This window comes from Zingiber officinale, chromosome 5A (assembly GCF_018446385.1).
Source record: "Zingiber officinale cultivar Zhangliang chromosome 5A, Zo_v1.1, whole genome shotgun sequence".
Lineage (NCBI taxonomy): Eukaryota > Viridiplantae > Streptophyta > Magnoliopsida > Zingiberales > Zingiberaceae > Zingiber > Zingiber officinale.
The window spans coordinates 86371007-86397014 of record NC_055994.1 but is presented as its reverse complement, the minus strand read 5'-3'; the positions used below and the strand labels follow the sequence as shown (position 1 = coordinate 86397014).

The 26008-nt window shown below is 34.9% G+C and overlaps 1 protein-coding gene across 8 annotated transcripts; it reads right to left on the bottom strand.

The window, feature by feature from the left end:
* Positions 1 to 3254: 3254 nt before the first annotated feature.
* On the bottom strand, positions 3255 to 25575 carry LOC121980853 (long chain acyl-CoA synthetase 6, peroxisomal-like). 8 transcript variants are annotated; one of them, XM_042533096.1, is made up of 24 exons: positions 25266 to 25575; positions 24902 to 24962; positions 24748 to 24825; positions 24430 to 24501; positions 24260 to 24341; positions 24000 to 24105; positions 23845 to 23921; positions 23606 to 23650; positions 23441 to 23527; positions 22888 to 22977; positions 22714 to 22793; positions 22521 to 22614; positions 7402 to 7490; positions 7237 to 7325; positions 6706 to 6835; positions 6337 to 6455; positions 5924 to 6047; positions 5745 to 5831; positions 5127 to 5230; positions 4955 to 5040; positions 4748 to 4834; positions 4581 to 4667; positions 4433 to 4506; positions 3255 to 3466 (listed from the first exon to the last, which is right to left on the bottom strand). In XM_042533096.1, exons 1-23 carry the CDS (start codon positions 25384 to 25386, stop codon positions 4438 to 4440), a joined length of 2064 nt encoding a protein of 687 aa, XP_042389030.1. In that variant the 5' UTR covers positions 25387 to 25575; the 3' UTR covers positions 3255 to 3466; positions 4433 to 4437. The 8 variants fall into 8 exon arrangements, with proteins under 8 accessions (XP_042389030.1, XP_042389029.1, XP_042389031.1 ...); XM_042533095.1 differs by lacking the exon at positions 3255 to 3466 and having other exon boundaries at positions 4257 to 4506; XM_042533097.1 differs by lacking the exon at positions 3255 to 3466 and having other exon boundaries at positions 4257 to 4506; positions 24748 to 24792.
* Between the last annotated feature and the right edge of the window lie 433 nt (positions 25576 to 26008).

Here is a 26008-nt window from a genome sequence, read left to right as displayed (position 1 = left end):
ATCGATGAAGGGGGAGATACATCAAAAGAAAATAGCGATGAAGGGGAAGCGTCAGACTACAAAAACAGCATGGTAAGTGAGGTACATTTCTTACCTCTCTAAAAATTGTATGAGTTCATAAAAATGATTTCTAGAAGTTCGTACAAATTAAAAACAAAGTATGTACTATTAAAAAGAGAAAATACTGAATTAAAAATTACCTTAGTAAAATCATGTTTATTAGAAGATTATGATAAACTAAAAAATTAAAAATGATAAATTAAAATATCAAATAAAAATATTAGAGAAGAACTATACATGTTCAAAGGTTCAAAATTTTAGAAATTTTCAAGAGCTTAATTCACATTTTAGATTTTATAATGGTCAAATTAGAAAAGTGACATGAAAATATATTTAAAAAATTATCTTCTCAACCCAATAAATAGAAATTTATTTTAGATTTCTAAATTTGTTCTAAACTTTTAAATTATTTTTATATGCATGTTTAAATTGAATTTGCATAAATTATTAACATATTTGGTCTAATTAATTATTTTGTATACTTACTATTCATGTTTTCTATTAGAATTTTTTTTACTGACAACAAATAGATTGTCTGTTAGTAGAAAAATTTTCATAATTTTTTGACTAATAATTAATTTTTTATGAATTTTTGTTAAAACATTAATTTTAAAATTAAAAATATTTCAAAAATTGATTTTTGAAAAATCTATTTTTTTTTGATAAAAATTATGTTATCAATTGTTATAAAATATTTCAATATTTTTCAACTATTATCTAAATTATTATGATTTTTTTTATCTAAAATAATATTTTTATAATTAAAATTCTTAAAAATTATTTTTGAAAAAAAATAATTTTTTGATGGATAAATATTATATTTTATAAGCTCAAAAAAATCGTAACAATTTTAGATAACAAAATCTATTGTTGAGCCTTTAATTTAGAAAATATTTATTTCTTCTCAAAAAATACTTATTCTGATCTAAATGAAAATATATTTTTTGTAAAAAAATTTATTCTAATCCGTCTGTTTAACATTTACAAATATTTTCAAAAATTTTCATGACTTAAAAATAATTTTTAAATTATTTGTGGCAAATATAAGAAATATCTCTTAAAAATTATTATTTTATATGAAAAAATATTTCGGTAAAAATATATAAATTTAGATACTATGCAAACGGCCCCCTAAAATTTTTGTCATATTTTTATATTGTTATTTTTATTTTTTCCTTAATTTTTGATGTGATCAAATGGGGAGAATAACTACATGTTAAGTTTAAGGGGAGGTTTTCTATTTAGTTGTCATACTTACTTAGTTGCAATTTATCTGCCATTTATCTATCATATTTAGATTTTAAAAAAAATACTTGTTTGTTTATCCCTAATTTTAACTCAGGTTGATGCACATCAAAAATGAGGAGATTGTCAGTACCCCAGGTTGATTTTGATGTTATAAACCGAGTTAAGTTAGGTTCTATATCTTTTGATATCTTATATCTAGGTGTGCAGAAACTTAGGAACATAAAAAGTCGAGCGATAGATGCGACAAGTGAAAAGGATGGCACGGGAAACGAGTCGATTGGCTTGGTGTATCCAAGGAACGAAAAGCTGCAGAAGAGTAGACCAACGAATGAAAACGGCAAGCGCGGAGCATTTTAGGGACAAAAAGCCGGGAGGAAGCCTGCTCAAGGAGAAGATCGGAATTAGGTTCGGGTAAGCTCAATTCTGGATTATCAGAGCATCACCCAAGCGATTGGAGATGTTCATTCTCAGATGAACAATACTCAAGGCGCGTCCAAGTGGATTGGAGGCACCTCATGCCTTTATTGCAAGCGCCCTGAAGGAAACTGGAGGTGCCCTCATGCCTCTTGATGGAGACGTCCTAATGAAGGCTAGAGGCGCCCTCACGCCTCTATCGGAGACGTCCTAGAGCTTCTATAGAGGCACTCCAATGAACAATAATCATTGGTTGACCGTTGAAGAGCAGATAAATCTTTATCGACTTGGAGGTGCCCTAGATGGCTTTACAGACACCGCTAAGTAACAATGACTTTTTCCAGGAGACTATAAAATGTCTTCTAGAGTTAGGAATTAATCAACATTCATTGTATTAATCTTCCTAGCTATTTATGAGATTTCAAAGACCGTAAGAGGCTACTCCTCCTTCACGAAAGAGATCTTTAATGAGCTTTGAACTGTCTTAGATTAACAACCATCTAGATTATAACTAAGTAAATTCCTTAGCCTTCTTACTTTATCTCTTTTATTTTTTTATTTTATACAAATTATTTGTTAATTAATTATGTATCCTTGTTAAAGCAAAAAATAAGAGATTCTTCTAATTTAGGCCTCACCGGACCTATAAGTTTAAGTTCTATCAAAATATTTATGCACAATTTACTCCTGAGACTATAAATTTAGAATACTAATTAGTAAACTTACAAATAAACTAATAACAAGCAATTAATTAGTAATCATGAGTCATAACAACTACGAGCTCTAGTCAATCGTAAGCCAACAATCATTGCAAGCTCTAGGTCAAGCGATGAAGTTGAGAGCTTGTTGCCAAGGACAGATATATATAATGACTGTTCGGGGCTCTAGTCCAATCCTACTTAAAATATTTAAGGTTTAACCATTGTAGTTCTTTAATAATACAATTAAATAAATATAATCACCTATATAATTTTTATTTAGTCCACTAAATTTCATCCCTTCCACACCCAAAATACAATCCACTTTTAATTTCTGGATGCTTCCCTACTTGCTACAAAGCTGTTATTGTAAATTTGTGATCAAGTCACAAGCTTGGCAAATGGTATGCTTAACAGACAGTGACTTTGAGAGTAAAAGGAAGGAAACATTCATTTTTTACATGAATTACCTTTGATTTTTTTTGGTGGATTAAAATCTAGTCAAAATCAAGATGTGGGTGAATTACAAATCCATCCTTCCCTTAATCTTTTTAGATATTATAAACAAATGAATCCTCCCAAGTAATTCTATCTCTCCACCCATCTCTAAATTTATCATTCTTACTAAATCATGTGATACATCTAATTGCTTAACTAAGAAGTTAAAAAAAAAAATTAATTAAAGATTACTCACATATAAAACAAATAGATATTTTGGACACAATAAAAAATCATTGAACCAATCATATATATATATATATATATATATATATATATATATATATATATATATATATATATATATATCTTCACACGGTACATAAAACATCCACCACAAGAATCACACCAACCTCTCTGTAGCCATCATACCTAATTTCAATAGTTTGCACTTCATGATAAATATTGCTTGCTTTATGTTTCCCCAACTTTTTCTCGCTTTTGATTTGTTTTTTTCTTGGCTTTTCTTAGTGGTTAACCCACCTATTCCTCTTTATTTTCCCCTTTTGCCTCCACCTGTTCTTCCCCATAATTGAAGAAGCCAAGTGCTGAAAAAAAAAGCTAAAATGAAACCTCTTCTGTATCATTATAAATAGCCTCCAAAACCATCATGAGAAGGTCCATGCAAAATCACAATCTAAACATTTGCATGCTCTAAGATCCATTGAAGTTTACATAAATTTTGTCTCTCCTTTTTTGTTGTGATCTCCTAGTGCTTCTCTGTGTTTTTCTGGTTTATGTAAGGCATACCTGGAGAAGATGAAGAACAAGGCTGCCATTTTCTTCAGGAAAATAGCAACTGCACTCATGGCAATCATGAGAAGCAAGTCCATGAAGAGCAGCAAGCTCATCATGTTCAGACTGCTGCGAAACAAGAAGGTCCTGATGAGTGCACTGTTCAACAAGTTGCAATCAGTGATAGTTGATCGACAAGTTTTTCTTATGGATGATGTAGCAAAAGAGGAAGTGTCAGTGCTGGATTTCGTCGAAGACGGCGATGATTATCCAGACCTGAGGCACTCTTTGTTCGAACTGAATGATGATACTGGAGGGTCAGTGACGGATTGGGTCAGAAACTGCAGAGAAGATGATGAGTCAGAGGTCAATCTTGAGGATGAGATTGACCAAGTGGCTGACATGTTTATCAGGAGGTTTCACAGGCAGATGAGGTTGGAGGAGGAGTCCATCAGCTGGTACTAATCAAGAAAGTTTTCATAAATAACTGAGCCAGTTGGATTGATCAGAAGAAAAAACAGTTTATCTTCTGCTTGTGGTTTTGGTTTTTGTTGGTAGCTCTTAGAGATTTGATGTGTATATACACTTTGCAAGAAAGAAATCTTCTAAATCTGAATGTTTTTATAACAAGTTGAAATTTAACTATAATATCATATTTGAACAGGAGACAAGATTTTACTTACGTTTACACTGTCAGAAAAACTAAGTAGCCACACAACAGAAGGCCCTTTAGATTTTCTCGAATAAATATAGCTTATTGGAATGCACTTAGAAACTACCTATGTCACAAGGGATCGGCATACATGTCGGAAATCGCCTTTGTGAAATAAGCCTTTGCCTGAGGTCTCTTGATCTACAGAGACCAGTATGTGTCATTAAGGATACTCTTGTTAATCAACTAGCATGCAAAGAAGATCAACACCTAACCTTGAATGTTGGAGTAAGGAGCCCATTTTCCAGAGTAAATGGTTCTAAAACTAATGTGACAGCTTTCACAAATTCAAAACCTCTCAACTGGTGAAACATAGTAATTTGTGAGCAGATTATTAAGATCTTCAGATATATATTGTTAATAGGCAAAAAGAAATTGTTGCCTGAGCTTGTTTTCCTACTGCATCCATCTCAGCAAGGACTGCAGCTTTCGTCCTCTGATCATTGCAGAGTTTTCCCAAATCTTCATACTGAAAAGAAAGAAGAGAAAGTAAACTGACGACCTAAATTCTAAATAATTATTAGTTTTCATTGAGAAGCATAACTTTGAAAGTTAATTTTGACAAACAATTTGTTTAGCAGTCATGCACCTTTATTCTCTCAGATTCAGCCCATGTTTTTAATACGTCTTGATCGACTGATATTACAGCAACTAAGGAGTCCTTTAAGCTATCGCCTGTAGGTAACAAGACCTACTGTAAGGTAACAGAAAGGAACGTGTAAACCCAAAGTTAATGATAGGTTAATACTCGAGAAAATTACCATAAACAAAGCACTGTGAGACGAATTTACACTTGGCGTAGACATTCTCTATCTTCTCGGGAGCAACGTACTCTCCTTGGGCCAATTTGAAGATGTTCTTTTTCCTGTTGTATCCACATCATTCACTGATATTGAAGATGTAAAATCAATATTAATTAAGAAGTTATTTAAACACGGGTGACACAAACATAAACATGCTTCCTGTAATAAGATACTAGCACCGTGTGATATGTGGTTTAATGCCAGCACTGTCCTTGTTCAGCCTTTGCATGAAGGATCATGCCTCCAGCAACAAAATGTACTGGTGAAGTGATCCTTCCAAACTAAAACCATTTCACTGTAGATTTCAAAAACTCAGACGGCAGCTATTCAACCTGTGATCATCTGTCTGAAGTTGAATGTGTCCAAAATTAGCATCATTGTATCCTATTATTTACTTGTTGGTGACCTTGATCCCACTACAACAGCCCTCTGCTTGAAGATTTCTTTAGATATCTTAAGACTTGAAGTAGGATTTCAGGCATTGATTGACACACTTGAACTAACTATCAAACAATTTCTAAAAGGTGGCACCATATAGGGTGGATGCTTAATCATCAAACAATTTCTTTAAGTTACCTGTCTATTATTTTCAAGCGTCCTCCAGGTAACCACAAGCCAATGTCTCCAGTATGCAGCCATCCATCATCGTCAATTACTTCTTTCCTGCTTAATTAATTGACTTTTAATGTAATTTAGATCTGACGTCAGTTTTATGAAAGTAAAGAAGAAAAAAAGATAGAAGCTAATCAAATTACGTTTGCACATCATCTTTGTAATACCCTCGAAAGACGATAGGACCCCTTACACAAATTTCTCCACGAGGATAAGGTTTATCATCAGATGTGTAACTCATTTCAGGAACATCTGCGAGCTTGATCTCTGGAGAAGACCGCCAAAACAAGAAAGAAACAAAAGAACAATACTCAATGTTTCAAAACTAAAGAAAAACACCAAAGTTAATTTACTGATGCAGAGTTTGAGCCTGCTATGATCAACTGACAACCAAAAAATATTTGAGAAAGAGACAATCTAAGCTGACATGAGTGCTGGAAACTCTCAAATTAACATCAAAGAACTCGAATATGGGAAATTAAGAATAATTATGACAAATGATGCCATTGTCTCGTAACTTAACCAGATTTGCAAAAACATTAGAGGGAGGGTTTACCACAAGCAGGGCTTGGGGATCCAACATGGCCAGTTAACGTGTCACCCTCGTCCATTACGCTTATGACACAAGATGTTTCTGTCATTCCATAACCTTCAATAACTTGACCACCAAAGCATCTGAAAGATTACTTAATCATTTTGGTGAATAACTACTGATAAGTTTAGACAGAAAAGTGTAGGTTGGACTCCTACTTATCTAGTCATATTAGACTGCACAGTCTACTCTAGCCTGCCCACTCACACATACTGAGAATGTTTTTCGATACAGAAGAACAGACTTAAGGTTTCAGGAAAGGGTAAACAATCAACTCGCAACAAGCAAATTTAGCAGCTTGTGAAAAATGCATTTTCTGAATTTGGAACTTACACTCTCAGGAAGTCCATGACATCTCTTGACAATGGAGATGCACCTGAAGTCATAAACCGCACCCTTCCACCAAGTCTTTCTCTTATTTTGTTAAATACTAATCTATCCCACATTGGAGATGGCTTCTTTCCTGGAGTAGAACACTAATATCACTAGTTCATTCTTAGAAAACAAAGATGAAGATCAATAATTACATGTTCAAAAAAAATGAAAAAACAAAAAAAAAGGGATTGTGATGCATGAGATGGTGAACCAAATTAAGGTCTTCCATAACCAAAAAAACATAAAAAAAGAAACCAAATCACTAGTATTTTCAATATTTCCATTGCTTTAAGGTAGTTTGCGAAGGGTCATGTTGTATCATTCATTGGGTCAGCAATTTTAAGCATAGTTTGTTAAGAATATTTTAACAAATGAATTTATCTATTGTATTAATGTTTGACATATTCGATTACTAGCAGAATTTGTTCAAGTATCGTCAAGAAAATGATTCAGCTTGTACATGTTATCTAAATCAGACCACAAAGTTACCATTTGTTATTGCATCCATAGTGCTACTGTATGCAGCATTAAACAGCCGCTCTCTCAAGCCACCTGATGCCTTCACGGCATTTGTGATTCTGCAAGGAAAGATCAGCTGAAGCAGTCAAGAATGGCGTTTGGCAACTACTTATGTCGACGAAGAAAATGACATACCCATCGCATATTCTGTTGTATAGACGAGGTACACTACAAAATATTGTGGGTCTTAGAGCTGCCATATCATCCATCAACTTCATAATATCCTGCAAAAATGAAACCCAAGAGTCAAGATCTCTAAACTTCACAATATTGTGAGTCTTAGAGCTGCCATAGCATCTATCATATCTTCTATTGTATTCACATATGCTAGCTTTACTACTACAACAACAACAACCAAGCCTATCCCTCTAGGCGGGTTTGGCTATATGGATCCTTCTATGCCATTATACTCTATCCCCTATTGGATTAAACCAAATTCAAGAATCAAATTACAAATTGATTTCAAATGTCTCTTCTACTTCTATAAGAAGCAAAGTCCAATTTCATCTCAAGTACCTCTTCATGGTTCATAATCTTATTAGTTAATGAATTTAATGTTTTTAATGCCTTTTTGATTTTCATGTCATCCAAAAATGTATAAATAAGGATGAAGTGTTAAGTTTTTTATGATAGTGGCAACAAAAAGAAATCCACTACAAAGAAATCCAATTTGCTTCATAATCTTCTCCTTTTTCCTTAAATTCCTTGCTTCAGTTCCTTGCCCTTCTTTTTCTTCCTTCAATCTGGTATAAGAGCCTTGGTTCTGAAACTGAGGTACTTTACAACTCTGGACTTCAACATGTGCTAAACTCCATCTTTTGGTTGCTTCTAGTTTAACTATTGAAGCAAACAAAATGGACAACAATATTGTCTCCCTTATACCTCGGTTCAATGGTGAAAATTTTGAATGTTGGAGTACTCTTATGAAACTATTTTCTTAAATCTCAAGACTTATGGAGTGTTGCTGAAGGAGTAAATCTACCAGAGATGAAGGCCATTTGACTGAAGCACAAAAAAATATTATAAAGAACAAGAAACGAAAGGATAGAAAGGCTCTTTTTCAAATTTATCAAGCACTTGAAGTTCCAATTTATGAAAGAATATCAAAAGCAACCAATGCTCAAAGAGCATGGGAGATTCTACAAACGACTTATTCCGGCCAAGATCAAGTAAAAAGGTTCGCTTACAATCTCTAAGAGAAAAATTTGAGAAGCTAGAGATGAAAGACAATGAAAAAGTCTTAGAATACTTCACATGAACCAGTTCTATTATAAATCAAATGGTATCAAATGGAGAAATCATTGAGACCCAAAGCGTGGTGGAGAAAATTTTGCAAAGCCTACCAAGCAAATTTGATCATGTGGTAGTCACTCTAGAATAATTACAAGATCTTCCATTAATGTCCATAGAAAGCTTGCAGGGAAGATTGGAAGCTCATGAGATTAGAATCCTTCAACAAAGTCCTCTTATTTCTTCTCAAAATCAAGCTTTGAAATCCCAGTTCACATCCATAGGAGGTCGTGGCTCTTATCATGGACGGAAGAGGTCGGAATCAGGGAAGAAATGGAAGACATTCTCACCAATATTCACAAGAACAGGGGAACAAAGAGTCTAAAAAGGAGGAGATACAATTTTCGTACAACTATCAAGAGAAAGAGGATGTGATAATTACAAAGTACGAAACCTTATATTGAATATCATTATTGTCCTAAGCCAAGACACAAAATAAATGATTGTTGGGAAAAATATCCGTAGAAAAAATGTATAGTTGACTTAGTACATGAAAATGAAGTTCAAAATTCTGAAACTTTATTAATTGCTTGTGATGGAAATGTTAAGAATATTTGGTATCTGGATAGCGGTGCAAGTCGGCATATGACCGGAAATACAAGCTTATTTTTCAACTATTGTCGAAGCTAACTATGGGTAGGTAACTATTGGAGATGCTAAATCCTACAAAATTGAAGGAGTAGGAGAAATCACTTTCAAGACAAAGTCTGGAAAAGTTGAAAAGATGTTTGAGATATTCTATGTTCCTGGTTTACGAAGTAATCTCCTTAGTGTTGGCCATCTTTTAAAAAAAAGTTTTGATATTCGCTTTGCTGGTAAATTTTGCACCATGAAGAAGAAAAATTAGGATGTTGCAAAGATTGGTTTGGGTTCAAATAAGTTGTTTCCTCTCAAACTTGATATTATAAATGTTACCTTCTATCTTACAGCTAATGAAGAAATTTTTAAGTTGTTGCATGACAAATTTGGGCACCTAAATTTTCAGAGCTTGAAAGAATTATCAAGCAAAAATATTGTTCAAGGACTACGAAAATTGATAGTATAAATGAAGAATGTCAGCTTGGAAAAACAACACCAAGAGTCATTCCTATCTAAATCTAAGTAGGAATCACATTCACCATTGGAATTTGTCCACACTAATATGTGTGGACCCATGCGAGTACCATCTCTTGGAGATAACTCGTACTTGTTATTATTTATTGATGATTACACCAGAAAAACTTGGATATATTTGGTTAGAAAAATTGGAAGCTCTCTCTTGCTTTAAAGTTTTCAAAACCCCAAGTAGAAAAATTTTGTGGTTGTCAAATAAAAAATTTGAGACGTGATTGCGGAGATGAATTTTTATCTTCTTTATTTAAAGAATTTTGTCAAAACCATGGCATTAGACATGAATTGTCAACTTATTATTCGCCACAACAAAATGGTATCGTAGTGCAGAAAAATAGGACAATCATGGATATGGTCAGATGTATGTTGAAGAAGAATAATATGCTAGTTGAATTCTAAGCTGAAGCAGCATCATGTGTCGTCTATCTAATCAACAAATCACCTAAAAAAGGTTACAGAATTATACTTCAAATGAGGCCTAGTATGGAAAGAAACCAAATGTTCATCATTTAAAAACTTTTGGTTGCCTTGCATATGCCCATATTCCAGATTCTTTCAGAACTAAACTTGATGACAAGTCTGAAAAGTGCATCTTCATTGGTTATAGTGAAAAGAGCAAAGCTTACAAACTTTATAATCCAAAAACAAAAAGGATTGTGATTAGCAGAGATGTCAGGTTATTTATATTTTTTTTTCAAAATTGACAGGTTTATCAAATTGGCAATTTCTTGACTTTGATGAGAACTCTCCTTCTTTAAACCTGATAATCCTGAAAGTAGTAAATCTCCATCATCGTCGTTGCAAAGAAAAACAAGGAGTCTAAGTGACATTTATAATGAGACTGAAGAGGTAAATATGACAAATCAAGTCTTTTTTGCATTCTTTGCAGGAGAAGATCCAATCACATGTGAAGAAGCATCAAAAGAGAAAAAATGGGCCCATACCATGAATGAAGAAATAAACTCTATCGAGAAGAATGGTACATGGGAGCTCACTACTTTATGATCACACAAAACTCCAATTGGAGTGAAATGAGTCTTCAAGACCAAAACCAATCTAGATGGCTCCGTCAATAGATATAAAGCAAGATTGGTTGCAAAGGGATACAAGCAGGAAGAAGGTGAAGATTTTAATGAGATATTTCTCTTGTTTCAGACTTGATACAGTTCAATTAATTATTGCTCTTGCTACTCAAAATGATTGGAAATTATTTCAAATAAACGTCAAATCAGCCTTTTTAAATGGTTTTCTTCAAGAAGAAATTTATATCGAATAGCCACTTAGTTTTGTGAAAATAGGTGATAAGGACAAAGTATATAAGCTCAGAAAGGCTCTCTATGGTTTGAAGCAATCACCTCGTGCATAGTATGACCGAATGAATGATTATTTTATTAAATATAATTTTCAAAGATGTACTTTTGAGCATACACTTTATATCAAACAAAATTCTGAAAGTGGTTTTATGCTTATGAGTCTTTATGTTGACGACCTTATTTTCACAAGAAATAATATGGAGATATTGGTAGAATTTAAGAACTCTATGATGAGTGAGTTCAAAATGACAGATTTGAGTGAGTTGCATCATTTTTTCGGCATTAATATTCAACAATCAAGAGAAGGAATTTTTATCTCACAAGAATATTATGCAACTCAAATTCTTAAAAAGTTCAAGATGGAACATGCAAACCAATCTCAACTCCTTGCATCACAAGTTTGAAACTAAGTAAGATTGGTGAAGGAAAGATGGTGAATCCAACTATGTTTCATAGCTTGGTTGGGAGCCTGATGTATCTTACTGCCACTAGACCCACTATCATGTTCATAGTAAGTTTGATTAGCAAATTTATGGAAAAACCTTATTCGAATCATTGGGAAGCTACAAAATGGTTCTTTGATATATGAAAAGAACCATTGATTATGGCATTTTCTACAAAGCACATGTGCCCATCAAACTTGTTGGTTATACAGATAACGATCTTGGAGGAAGTATTGATGATTCTCGAAGTACCTCTGGCTATATTTCAACCTTGGAAGTGGGGCAATCTCTTGGTGTTCAAAGAAGCAACCAATTGTCGCACTTTCAACTTCCGAAGTAGAATATATAGCAGCTTCTTCAATAGGATGTCAAACTTTATGGTTAAGAGTTCTTGAAAATGTAAAATGCAAGCAAAAAGATCCAACAATATTATATTGTGATAATAGTTTCACAATTGCTATCTTAAAGGACCCAGTACTACATGGAAGAACAAAGCACATCGGCTTGCAATTTCATTTCCTAAGAGAACTTGTTAATGAAGGTGAAATCAACCTAGAGTATTGTCCTAGCAATGAACAACTTGTTAATATTTTTACAAAGCCGCTTGGAGGATCTATATTTTCAAGGAATCTTACAGCTCTAGGAGTAAGAAGCATATTTTGTTTACGGGAGGCATTGTTGGATTAAACAAAATTCAAGAATCAAATTACAAATTAATTTCAAATGTCTCTTCTACTTCTACAAGAAGCAAAGTCCAATTTCATCTCAAGTACCTCTTTATGGATTCATGAATCTTATTAGTTAATGAATCTAATGTCTTGTTGATTTTTATGTCATCCAGAAATGTATAAATAAGGATGAAGTGTTAAGTTTTTTTATGATAGTGATAGCAAAAAGAAACCCAATTTGCTTCATAATCTTCTTTTTCCTTAAATTACTTGCTTCAGTTCCTTGCCCTTCTTTTTCTTCCTTCATCTCCTACTATATCATCATTTATATTTAAATAAATTTTATTTTATTTTATTGTTGCTAACCAAGTCTTTTTTTATCTTCCTCATTTGATATGGACATTTGTCATAGTTTCAAATCGCCTAACGGGAGCATTTATTAGTCGTCTAAATATACTATCTTAAACGTGTCTCCTAGAGTTTTCCATCAATAGGTGCAACCCCAACTTTCTCTCTAATATTTTCATTTCTTATCCTGTCTATCCTCGTGTGTCCACACATCTGCCTTAACATCCTCATATCTGTTGGAGTGTATACTGAAAGCCTAAGCTTTGTAAACATTCATTATGAATAAAGAATCACATTTGGTCAAATTTTCTACATTTAGTTGTAGTTGTTCAATTAATTTATCTTGAAGATAATATAGTATGTGGTGTCACATACAGAAGATGATATTATCAGTACCTTATAAATTATAAACAGTAGCTCACGACCAAAATGGAAAGGAACAAACCATTAGAAGGTCGTAGTGTAATTAGGTATCAGTTTATCTTGACTGTATAATTACACTAGTACACTTAGTGTGTATTGAGTAGGACCATTTGAGGTCATTTCTTTTATACTGACTTTATAAAGAAACAAAGACCTCGGTTATTATGGAAGTGTGTGTTCTTAATCCTGATATAATAACAAGCACATATATTTGATATTTATTTCTTTAATTTATCAATGGGTGAGGTTTAGTTCGATGAATCAATAAGCCCGATAAGTTGGGAAATGGTATCACTTATAGTGTGTGTTGTTGATTATAGAAACCGTATCCTAGAGATACTAGGTTGATAATGTCCCCAAGAGGAGCTCATAAGGATTGTCATTAAACCCTGCAGGACTTAGTCCGACATGACGATAAGGTTGAGTGGTACTACTCTTGACTTAGATATTAATCAAATGAGTTGTGAAAATAGTAGTGGACATTCGATATCTTAAACACAGGGAGACTAACACACTCATAATAAGGAGCCCAAAATGTAATTTGGGATTGGTGCGGTAGTTCAATGATAGTTCTCTAGTGGAATGAATTATCATTGATAAAATTAAGTTGTGTGTTCGGGCGAACACGGGATGCTTAATTTTATCGGAGACCAAAACCAATTCCTCCTCTCGGTCCCTATCGTAGCCTCTTAGTTATAGAGTTCTATACCCACCTATACCCACCTTCTATACCCACTCAATAGGGGCCGGCCAAGCTAGCTTGGGAAGCAAGCTAGGGCCGGCCTAGGTATAATTTGGGTGGCCGGCCCTAGCTTGAATTAAAAAAGAAATTTAATTTTAATTTTTATTATTATGTGGAAGATATAATTTAAAGAGAATTAAAATTAAAATACCTCTCTTGTAAAAGATCTACAAAAGATTAAAGAAAGAGATTAGATCTCTTTCCTTATTTGTAGATTGAGAGATGTTTTATTTTCTCTTTAAAAATTATTCACGTGTTGATAAAATTAAAATTATAGAAATTTCCTTTTATCAACCATGAAGAGATTTTAAAGAGAAATTTTATTTTTAAAATTTCCGGAAACAAATTAGGAAGTTTTAATTGTTGATTAAAACTTGTCTAATTTTTTCCTTTTGATGTGGCCGGCCATTGGTTTTAATTGGGAAATTTTATTTTATTTTTCTCAATAAAATCATAAGGAAAGAAAATTTTTATAATTAAATTTCCTAATTTGCTTCCGGAAATAAAAAGAAGGGGTGAGGTGCCTTCACAAGACACAACATCTATTATTTCTCTCCTCTTTTGCGTGGCCAGCCATCCTCTCCCTCTCTTCCTCTCTGGTGGCCGAACCTCTCTCTCCCTCGAGCTCTTGTGGTGGCGGATACTACTTGGAGAAGAAGAAGAAGGAGAAAGCTAGCATCTCTTGAGCTTGGTTAGTATTTTGGTTTTCTCCTTGGTGAAGTTTTTCCTTGTGGCCGAACCTTGCTGGAGGAGAAGAAGGTGGTTGGTGGTTTCTCATCTCGGTGATCGCCCACACAACGTCCGAGGTTAGAAGAGGAATACGGTAGAAGATCAAGAGGTTTTCTACAAGGTATAACTAGTAATTTTATTTCCGCATCATACTAGTTATTTATGGAAATAATACCAAATACAAGAGGCTTACGTTCTAGAATTTCAATATGTTTTTCGATCTTGTGTTCTTTTGTTTTCTTTTCCTTGTGATTGTTCTTTTTGGTTAACCTAAAGTTATTTTAGAAATTAAATATTAGCTTTCTATAAAAGGTTTTGTCGGTGGTGGTTGCTCCCATATCCAAGAAGGTCGTGCCTCGCCACGTCATATTGGGAACCAATTATGGAAATTAATATTTAATGGAATTAATAACTTAAGGAGACTTGGGTCGAGCGTAAAATTCCGCAGGAGATCCAAGTCAAAACCTAAAAGAACAAATAGATTAAGTTTGGATCAAACGTGTTAAGTTCCGCAGCATCCAAAATTTAATTTAAAAGAACACACGGTAGCTAGGAAAAGGTTCGGACCTTTATACAAAATTTTGTACAGCGGAACCTATAGGTTTTCCGAAAGAACCAACAATTGGTATCGGAGCTAGGGTTTGCCTCATGTATTTGGTATTAGTTTAATTACGCATATGTCATACATAATTTAGGCGGGATAATAGTAGGATATGCTAACTTTGTGGATGCAGGATCCAACTATTATGGCTTTTAGTTATTATGTGATTGGACCCTGGACATGTCAAGGGCATTTATATGTGTGCGTGATTGTATTAAAATACAGCGAGCCGTATTTAGTTTTATTAGATCTTATTTTGATCTAGATACATATACATTCCTTTTATGGAATATAGGATCAAAATGTAAAATTATTTACGTCGGATCGAATCTTGCAGCGTGGAACCTTCAGGACCGAGGCGTGAACTAGAGCAAGATGGATGCGACAATGAGACCCGGTGGCCAATATACGGCAAAGAATTGGGATGACAACACCTGAGGACAACTAGAGAAAAAGTCATAATAGTTGAAAATTAAATTTTCTATTTATCGCTATATTGTCTGTGTGTGCATGGTAGTTTACATGCTTAGTAGGCTAGCATAGTTAAAATTCCTCATTTATAAATAACTAAGTGGAGAGGGATTTTAAATAAATCTCATGGTCTCCATTACTGGTTTAAAGTGATGCAACAAGCTTGCACGTTGGCTCGAGTGCCTTCCTCCATAACGGATGAGCTTGTTTGTGGATCACTGGAACAGACTTCCATTTTGGATGACTATAGGAAGTTAATTAAGAGCGTGTGATCTTCCCAACCAGGGCATAATCTTATTAATGAACTTAGGGTCAAGTAACGGTAAACACTTGACACATCTAATAATATCCTCCCATTGAGTCACCGCTATTATTTGTGTGACCAAAAGACACCAACTATTAATTTTATTTAAAAAGTTAGGTTGACAAGATAATAAAATTAATGGGATAAACCCTCCTTTTACAAATGTTGAATTTGTATACGTCACACTAACGTGGCATACAAAATTCACTGTTTTGAGGTGTTGGTTAATTTAAAATAGTATTGTTTGAGGAATCAATATTATTCTAAATTTAGAGTTCCGACCAAAAGTTATTTGTGATTCTTAGGATGTCTTTCAACCCACTATCCATCATACTTCAAAATAGACTTACCGGACCAAACTACATAGATTGGAAAAGAAACACGACATCGTTTCTTCTTCGAAAGCTATAAATTTGATCGATCGAAAGCTCGATGCACCCATCGGTGAATCTACCCAAGAGGAGATTGAATATCATAGGAAATGGGTAAAAGCAGATGAGATGGCGGTGTTACATTTCGGCTTCAATGTCAAATGTATTGCAACATCAAGATCACAACTGCTTATGATATATGAACAATCTCAAGGAACTCTTCGTCATCGTGATAGGGCTTTAGGCAAGAAGTCATGAGAAAGATAATGACAGCCACCACGCAAGAGGGTACTCCTGTAAGGGATCATCCTAAAGATGATGGCTTATCCGAACGAGATACAGATCCTTGAGAAATTGATGGGAAACCCAGATCGATATGATCCTCCAAACGCTACCTAAGTTTTGAGCAGTTCGCCTGAACTATAATAAGAGGGTTTATTCATTAACGGAACTACATGCAGCTGAAGGATTATTTCGTCACAACGCTCAAATTCACTATGCTGAAATGGTTCTACTTCAAACCGAAAGGAAAGAAGAAGAAGAAACAAGTTGGTTCATTAAAGAAAGTGAATAAATCTCGAGTACGGATTTAAAGTTGGAATGAAGAAGTCGAAGGGCAAGTGCTTCATCTGTAAGCAGTAGGGCATTGGAAGGCGGATTGTCCTCGTAGGAACCAAAACAAAGGTATATCTCATACTCTAGTTGTTGAAACATGTTTAGCGGTGTTATCTACAAACACCTGGTGTAGATACGGGAGCGACTGAATTCCTTGCAGGGGTTCCAGAAACCCGACGACTATCTCAAGGAGAAATTACCGTCTACACGGGCAATGCTACTAAGGCTATTGCAGTGGGAGACGCCTACTTATCTTTTAGTAGAAATAGAAATTTGATTTTAAGAAATTGTCTTTATGTACAGTTTAAAGAATTTAATTTCGCTAAACTGCTTTTAGATGGATATTCGCTTTCAAGAACGTATGTAGTTATTAAAAGAAATAAAGTGATTATCCGTTCTGGTGCATTAGTTTTGGATACTTTAAATCCAATTTCTTCCACAAAGCAAAACATGGAAATTTATAACTCATCTTCTAACTCTAATAAGAGAAAAGAACCTTGAGATGAACCAAGCATATCTTTGGCATCTAAGGCTTGGTCATATTAACTTAAGTAGGATTCAGAGGCTTATACCTGGACTTTGAGTTCATTTGAGTTGGAAAATTTTCCAACTCAGAATCTACTCCGAAGGTAAAATGACCAAGAGGCCATTCAAGGCCAAGGGGTATAGAGCGAAGTGTTAGAATTGTTCATTCCGATTTGGTCCTACGTCTGTGCAAGAGGAGATTTTGAATATTTTGTCTCTTTCATGGACGATTATTCAAGATATGGATACATTTACCTAACGCGAAGTCCGAGTGCTTTGATAAGTTCAAAGAATCCATGGAGAAACGACTAGTAAAAGTATCAAGACACTACTATCGACGGTGGCGAATACCTCTTAGGAGAGTTTAGGAATTACTTATCGAGGCGGGATTCAATCCCAATTGTTCGCACTGGAACACCCCAATGAACGGTGTAGCGAAGGAATAGGACTCTTATGGAGATGGTTAGATCAATGATGAGTTATTGAATTACCAAATTCATTTTGGGGATACGCCCTGAAAGCAGAATATTTTGAACTTAGTACCTTCTAAATCGGTTTCTACTACCCCTAATTATGGAATGGGCGAAAGCCAGTCAAAACATATATTCGGATTGGGGTAGTCAAAGACACGTACAAACCGACGATAAGTTAGAATCCCGCATGAAGTTCGCGATTTATAGGATATCCCAAAGGAACGAAGGTGGTTTATTTTATAGTCTAAAGACCAGAAGGTCATTGTTACCACGGTTTTTAGAAGAAGACTATATAATGGATCACAAGCTCGATGAAAGTTGTTTTAAGAACTCGAGAGGACACGCCTACTCAAGATCAACAAGACAAGATGGCACCACAAGAGACTGCAACACGTGTCACACATGACACACAACCACGCATGGCTCGTCAGAGTGGGAGGGTCAGAAGCAACCCGAAGATTCATGTTTGGGAGAGTCTTGGATTTGATCCTGAAACATGAACCCGATCCTGACATACGACAAAGCACTCCAAGATATAGACGCAAGATCTTGGCAAGTAGCAACCAATAGAGTCTATGTACTCTAATAAGGTCTGGGAACTTGTAGAACCACCGATGGTGTAAAAGCCGTTGGATGTAAGTGGATCTACAAAAGGAAAAGAGGAAGACGGAAGGTAGAAACCTTCAAAGCTAGACTTGTTGCGAAAGGGTACACTCGGAAAGAGGGAATCGATTATGAGGAAACATTTTCACCTAGCTACGCTTAAGTCTATCCGGATACTCTTATCCATCACGCTCATACGGATTATGAGATTTGGCAAATGGATGTCAAGACTTTCCTTAACGGAAGTCTTCAAGAGAACATCCATACGAAGCAACCGAAGGGTTCATTGAAAAAGGCAAAGAGCATCTAGTGTGCAAGCTGTTGAAGCAAGCTTCAATATCTTGGAACATCAATGAAGTAATCCAATCATATGGATTTATTCAAAGTCCGGATGAGTTTTGTGTATATAAGAAAGTGGTGGTATTTCTTGTACTATACGTAGATGATATTTTGTTAATCGCAACAATGTCAAGGTATTATCGATGTAAGGGTATGGTTGTCCAAACAATTTGATATGAAGGACTTAGGAGATTGTGCATACATTCTTGGGATCAAAGTTATAAGGGATCAAAAGAAATGTTGTGTTCATCCCAAGCTTCATATATGATACAATTCTTGCTCGTTTTAGCACGCAGGATTCCAAGAAAGGTTTCTTACCTTTATACATGGAGTAGTTCTATCTAAAGAGATGTCTCCAAAGACGTCGAAAGAGATAGAGGACACGAAAGCGCCTTACGCTTACCGTAGGAAGCCTAACGATGTAACGCACAGACGAGACCCGATATCCGCTTTCTGGTACGGGCACAGATATCGAGTAACCTCGACAAGGACATTGATCATGCAGAAAGCATATATCAAGTACCCGGAAGGACTAAAGATTATATGCTAGTTTACTGCAGACGATCCGCTCCCTGGTTACACTGATTCGATTTCCAATCGATAGGGATAATGAAGTCTACATCAAGCATGTGTTTACTTTAGAGGTGGAGCCATTTCACGGAGGAGTAAGAATGCGCTTTGACTCAACCATGGAAGTCGAGTATGTAGCCTCCGAGATGCCTAAAGAAGCGGGGCTCAGAACTTTCTATAGACTTAGATGTGATTCTGGTTTTCAAAATTATCACAATTTATTGTGATAATAGTAGCAAACTCGAAGGAACCACGAGCTCATAAGGCAAGTAAACATATAGAGCGCAAGTACCACCTGATACGAGATATCGTGAAGCGAGGAGAAGTTGTCATCGCCAAGATCGCATCAGCAGATAACCTGGCAGATCCTTTTACTAAGGCCTTCCTACGAAAGCTTTCGATCGCGGAGGAATGGAATCGGATGACGGTAAGATATGGCACTTAGTCATTAGTATAAGTGGGAGATTGTTGGAGTGTATACCGAAAGCCTAAGCTTTGAAACATTCATTATGAATAAAGAATCACATTCGTCAAATTTTTACATTTAGTGTAGTTGTTCAATTAATTTATATTGAAGATAATATAGTATGTGGTGTCACATACGTAAGATGATATTATCAGACTTTATAAATTATAAATGAGCTCACGACCAAAATGGAAAGGAACAAACCATTGTAAGGTCGTAGTGTAATTAGGTATCGGTTTATCTTGATTGTATAATTACACTAGTACACTGAGTGTATTGAGTAGACCATTTGAGGTCGCTTTTATACCGACTTTATAAAGAAACAAAGACCTCGGTTATTATTGTGTGCTCTTAATCCGATATAATAACAAGCACATATATTTGATATTTATTTCTTTAATTTATCAATGGGTGAGGTTTAGTTCGATGAATCAATAAGCCCGATAAGTTGGGAAATGGTATCACTTATAGTGTGTGTTGTTGATTATGAAGGAAGCTGTCCTAGAGATACTAGGTTGATAATGTCCCCAAGAGGAGCTCATAAGGATTGTTAAACCCTGCAGTGGACTTAGTCCGGCATATGACGATAAGGTCGAGTGGTACTACTCTTGACTTAGATATTAATCAAATGAGTTGTCAGGAACTCACTTAATTAGTGGACATTCGATATCTTAAACACAGGAGACTAACTCATAATAAGAAGGAGCCCAAAATGTAATTTGGGATTGGGGTAGTTCAATGATAGTTCTCAGTGGAATGAATATCATTGATAAAATTAAGTCAGTGTTCGCCAACACGGACGCTTAATTTTATCGGAGACCAAAACCAATTCCTCGTCCCTATCGTAGCCTCTTAGTTATAGAGTTCTATACCCACCTATACCCACCTTCTATACCCACATAGCCAGCTTTGGGAAACAAGCTAGGTATATCATGGCCTAAGAACCCAAGCTAGGAGGGTTACCAAATTAAATTAAAAAGAAATTTAATTTTAATTTTTATTATTATGTGAAGATATAATTTAAAGAGAATTAAAATTAAAATACCTCTTCTAGAAAAGAAATTAAAGATTAAAGAAAGAGATTAGATCTCTTTCCTTATTTGTAGATTGAGAGATTTTTATTTTCTTTAAAATTATTCACATGTTGATAAAATTAAAATTATAGAAATTTCCTTTTATCAACCATGAAGAGATTTTAAAGAGAAATTTTATTTTTAAAATTTCCTTTAATTGTTGATTAAAACTTTCCAATTTTTTCTTTTGATAGTGGCCGCCATTGGTTTTAATTTGGGAAATTTTATTTTATTTTCTCAATAAAATCATGTCAAGGAAATTGAGAAAATTTTATTGTAATTAAATTTCCTAAGCCGAGGAATATAAAAGAAGGGGTGAGGGTGCCTCACAAGACACAACATCTATTATTTCTCTCCCTCTTTGTTCCTTGGTGTGGCCATCCTCTCCCTCTCTTCCTCTTGTGGTGGCCGAACCTCTCTCCCTCCCTTGGAGCTCTGGAGACTGAGAAGAAGAAGAAGGAGAGAAAGCTAGCATCTCTTGGAGCTTGGTTAGTATTTTGGTTTTCTCCTTGGTGAAGTTTTTCCTTTGTGGCGAACCTTGCTTGGAGGAGAAGAAGGTGGTTGGTGGTTTCTCATCTCGGTAGATCGTTGCCCACACAACGTCCGAGTTAGAAGAGGAATACGGTAGAAGATCAAGAGGTTTTTCTACAAGGTATAACTAGTAATTTTATTTCCGCATCATACTAGTTATTTATGGAAATAATACCAAATACAAGAGGCTTACGCTCTAGAATTTCGAATATGTTTTTCGATCTTGTGTTCTTTTGTTTTTCTTTTCCTTGTGATTTGATTGTTCTCTTTGGTTAACCTAAAGTTATTTTAGGAAATTAAATATTAGCTTTCTATAAAAGGTTTTGTCTAGTCGGTGGTGGTTGCTCCCATATCCAAGAAGGTCATGTGCCTCGCCACGTCAGTACTGGGAACCAATTATGGAAATTAATATTTAATGGAATTAATAACTTAAGGAGACTTGGGTCGAACGTGTAAAGTTCCGCAGGAGATCCAAGTCAAAACCTAAAAGAACAAATAGATTAAGTTTTGGATCAAACGTGTTAAGTTCCGCAGGCATCCAAAATTTAATTTAAAAGAACACATGGTAGCTAGGAAAAGGTTCAGACCTTTGTACAAAATTTTTGTACAGTGGAACCTATAGGTTTTCCGAGTAGCAACCAACAATATCTACAACTCTCATCATCTACTCATGTACTCGCATCATAGCACAACATTCAGCTCTATATAATATAACAGCTCTAACCTCCATATTGTAAAACTTTTTTTTATGTCTTAGAGGTACTTTACTATCACAAAGAACATCTGTCGCTCTCCAACATTTCAACCATCCCGTTTATATTCTATGTAAAACATCTCTCTCAATCCCTTCATCCTTTTGCAAAAAGTGATCATAAATACTTAAAACTCTTAGCTATAGACAATTCGTCATCTCCTATTTTAAAAACTATCTCATTATGTCTAATATTGTTAAACTTAAATTCCATATATTCTATCTTTACTTTACTAAACTTAAAATATTTCACTTCTAGTATTTCCCACCAAGATTCAAGTTTAGCATTTAACCCCGCCATAGTCGGTCTCAAGCCCTATTAAGAAAGAGCGAGGGTTGCACGTTAGGTTGCAGCCATCGTGGGCTTTCAAACAAATATTCGATGAATGGATCCATCAAACTATTGATGCTAGCTTTGCAATGACTTTTTTTTTCTTAACATTTTAATCTTTTTCAATAAAAGGTCAACCAATCTACCTAATATGAAATGCATACCCCTTGGTAGAAACCAACAGCTACTCCAAAGTGTGCCATAACAATTTGGTTTGCTCGCTCATAGATGTGAGCTAAAGGAAGGTAAGATATAAAGCTGTGACATAAAAAAGAAAAGAAGTAAAGACCTCATCATAAACAAGAAGATGCAATGAATGAGAAATATAGATAGCAAAAGTCCATAGGAAGCACCCACACATCTGAAGGGTAGAATTTGACACTAAAGCTAGAACCGGCAACATTAGCAATCAGGTTTGCATGAGTAAGAACAGCTCCCTGAAGAACAAAAATCCTCCAAATACAGTATCAAAAGCACATAAACCTAATCAAATTGAACAGCTTTTGAAGCTAAATTTGTTGGGCTAAGTACCTTTGGTGTACCAGTAGTACCACTTGTGTAGCAGATTGTTGCAATATCTTCAGGTTCCGAAGGGCAAAAAGGTAGAAGATTAGCATGCCCCTATGCAACAAAAACGTCAGATTTAGTAAAAGCAACTGAGTGAGGTCAAGCCTAAATCAAAGTCTTGTATTATTGAGCAGTTCAGACACAGACATGCACAGTTCAAGCAGTTCAACTGTATGTATTGTGGATTGAAGGTGTATACCATTAAAGTTATTGGTTGAATGGTTCCAACACAGAAGAGAACCATTATACCTATAAGTATAAAACTTTAACATAACACTCCATATGGCATTAAACCTTTGAACTCATTGAAACCATTAACTCTAATAGCCATATATAACTCTCCTTGATCCCTTCATCTTCAATGTTTTTTCATCTTCATATGTGAAATATACCAAAGTATTCATTCAAGAATCTACTATAATATTGTATTCCCTCAATCACATTCTCATTCCCCTCTTCCATTTCATACAAAAAAAAAAATCAGATAGTCAAGAAACAGTGGCTGACGAAAGCATACCTGACTATGCAGCTTTGAGTAGGTGATAATCTCCACTTCACTTTTAGAGGAGACAGATGATACACTCTCATCAAACCAATCTACTAACTACATCAGTAAATAAAACATGATAATTTGTCAGAACGTTCAATTCAGGTTTAATAACCAAAATATCACTCATCTTACCACTATTAAACGTACAGACGGAATTTGAGATGTGAAACTTAGCAGCTGTGGACCATATTAAAGGAACCTCAGAAAGAGGAATAAAGAAGGGTATAAAAGAATCTTCAAACTATGACATGCCCAACTCTTAGAAGAATATAGCACTTTAACATGTCAGTATTTTATTTTATTTTATTAAAACAAAAAAAAAAATGGAACTAAGAAGTTAGTAAGTCTGGAAAGTCAAGAGACAAACTTACAGAGGTTAGTGTTTGCATCGCGCAAAAGATAACCTGCACATTTGCATGGTTCACAATATACTGCACCGCATCTGGTCCTGTAAAAGTTCCATTCCTCCAATCATGAAGAGAGGAAAAAAACAGTAAAAGGAACTAAACAACTAGATGAGACAAACCTAAAGTATCATAAAGCGGAACAGATATGTAAGAATATGCAGAGCAAGCATGATCAACAATTATCCACTCAGGACTGTTTATGAAAAACAATCCAATACTTGCACCCTGTTACAAAGAAAAGGGAGAAATAATGAAAATAGGATACCAAAAAACAAGGCAGTTTCTGATAATTTGATGTCTAGATAATAGACACTTTAATTCCTGAAATGAATGAACTGCTAAATAGGAGTTATGAACAATTTGAGCAAAATTGGCTCACTTTTGGTATCCCATGATATGCAAGTCCAGACCCAATTGCTGATCTTGATACACCTGCTTCACTATATGTCATCCATTTGTACCTTCAAAGGTGAAAGAAGCTGGAAACTATAGAGCTAAACATTTGCAGAGGACCAGAAGATAAACACATAGGAAGTAGAAAAGTCTTACTGTCCAACTGTACCATCAGAACGGATCCTACTTCCCAAATACTTGTAATCTCCATAAGTTTCAACAGCAAATCTAATCCACATCCAACCAAAACAATATATATATATATATTCAAAATATTACTTCAAATTCAGATGTTTATATGTTTCAGCAAAGAATAAAAATCTCCAAACCAAAGTAAGTATCAAAGAACAGAGAAACCAGAAAATTAAATCCTCATGTTTGTGATGGCAATTGAATTTGGACTCTTTAAACACTTCATTTTGTAATGTAGGAGTTCATCTTACTAGAACAACCAAGAAGGTAGAGGATACTGACTGAAAATTATCATGTAAAGTTGCAATATCAGGATGCTCTGGAAACCTAGTAATTAGTTTCAAAGGTGAGCGTGCAGATCTGGGGGAAAAAAACATTCAATATATTATGTGATTAGCATATTGGAGAATGCCAGAGGAATGGGTGATAGGAATACCTGTATACATTCCAACTTCCATTTTGCAACTTCTCAGGTAGAATGACACTGTAGCCCTGCTCTGCAGGATGTAATAAAACAAAATAGAATCTCTAGTGGGCACGAAAAAGAAAAACACAGAGAAAGCGTGACATTTCGTGGAGAACCACCTAAAAGAAAACCTTGTTCACCACGAATAAATCAGTATCACATATTAGGAACAAAGCTGATTCAGAAGAAGGAAGAGTTATTATATGATCAAGAGCTTATCTTCTTCAAGGAATAGGATCAATTCCTAATAAGACTAAGAAAGGAAGGAAGGTGGTCTAATGGTCAGTTTACTCCAGACGGATAGAGAGAAAAATAAAAGAAAAGGAAAACTCACCTTGGACGAACTCGGCGGCCGTACCGTTGGGGCGGAGCCAAGAAGAAGAGCTCGTCGGATGACGGCCGTCGACTAGGTGCTGGGCTATTGCCTGTAGTCGGCGGTGGGCTGCCGTCTCCATCAGCTGCCGGCCGTCCACGAATCGCTCAATGGAAGAGAAGGAATGCGTCCGTGACGGCAGGGCTTATGCATCGAGATTATTTTATACACGTCGCCGTCGTCGGTCGTCCCGTCCGAGGAGATCCAATTAATTTAGCTGAGGACTTGCCTTCGTTCTTGGTGTGAGCTTGGACTGCATCGTCGTCATCATCTTGGCGCAAAAAAACAAAATAAAAAATAATTAAAAAATTAAAAATAAAATTTTTTAAAAAAAAAGGGGGATAATTCTAGCAATTGAGTCATACTCAAATTAAAATTTAAATAACTCCGTCTAAACTTGAATTTAAATAACAATTTAATTCTGCTCAAATCGAATTTCAAATAACTCAAACGGAACTTTTAAATTCAAATTTCATTTGAGAGCAAACTTAAACTAAAATTATTTGTATTTTTAAACTTAAGTCAAAACTATCTAAAAAAATTATTGTACTTAAGGTATATATAAATTTGTTTGTTTTTTTTTTAATTTTGACAGTAAATAGTAACAGAAGTAGATTAACAGTAAACAGTAATAGAAGTAGATTAACAATAAATAAAAATAACTTGACAGTAAACAGTAATAGTTAACATTAAATAGTAAAAGA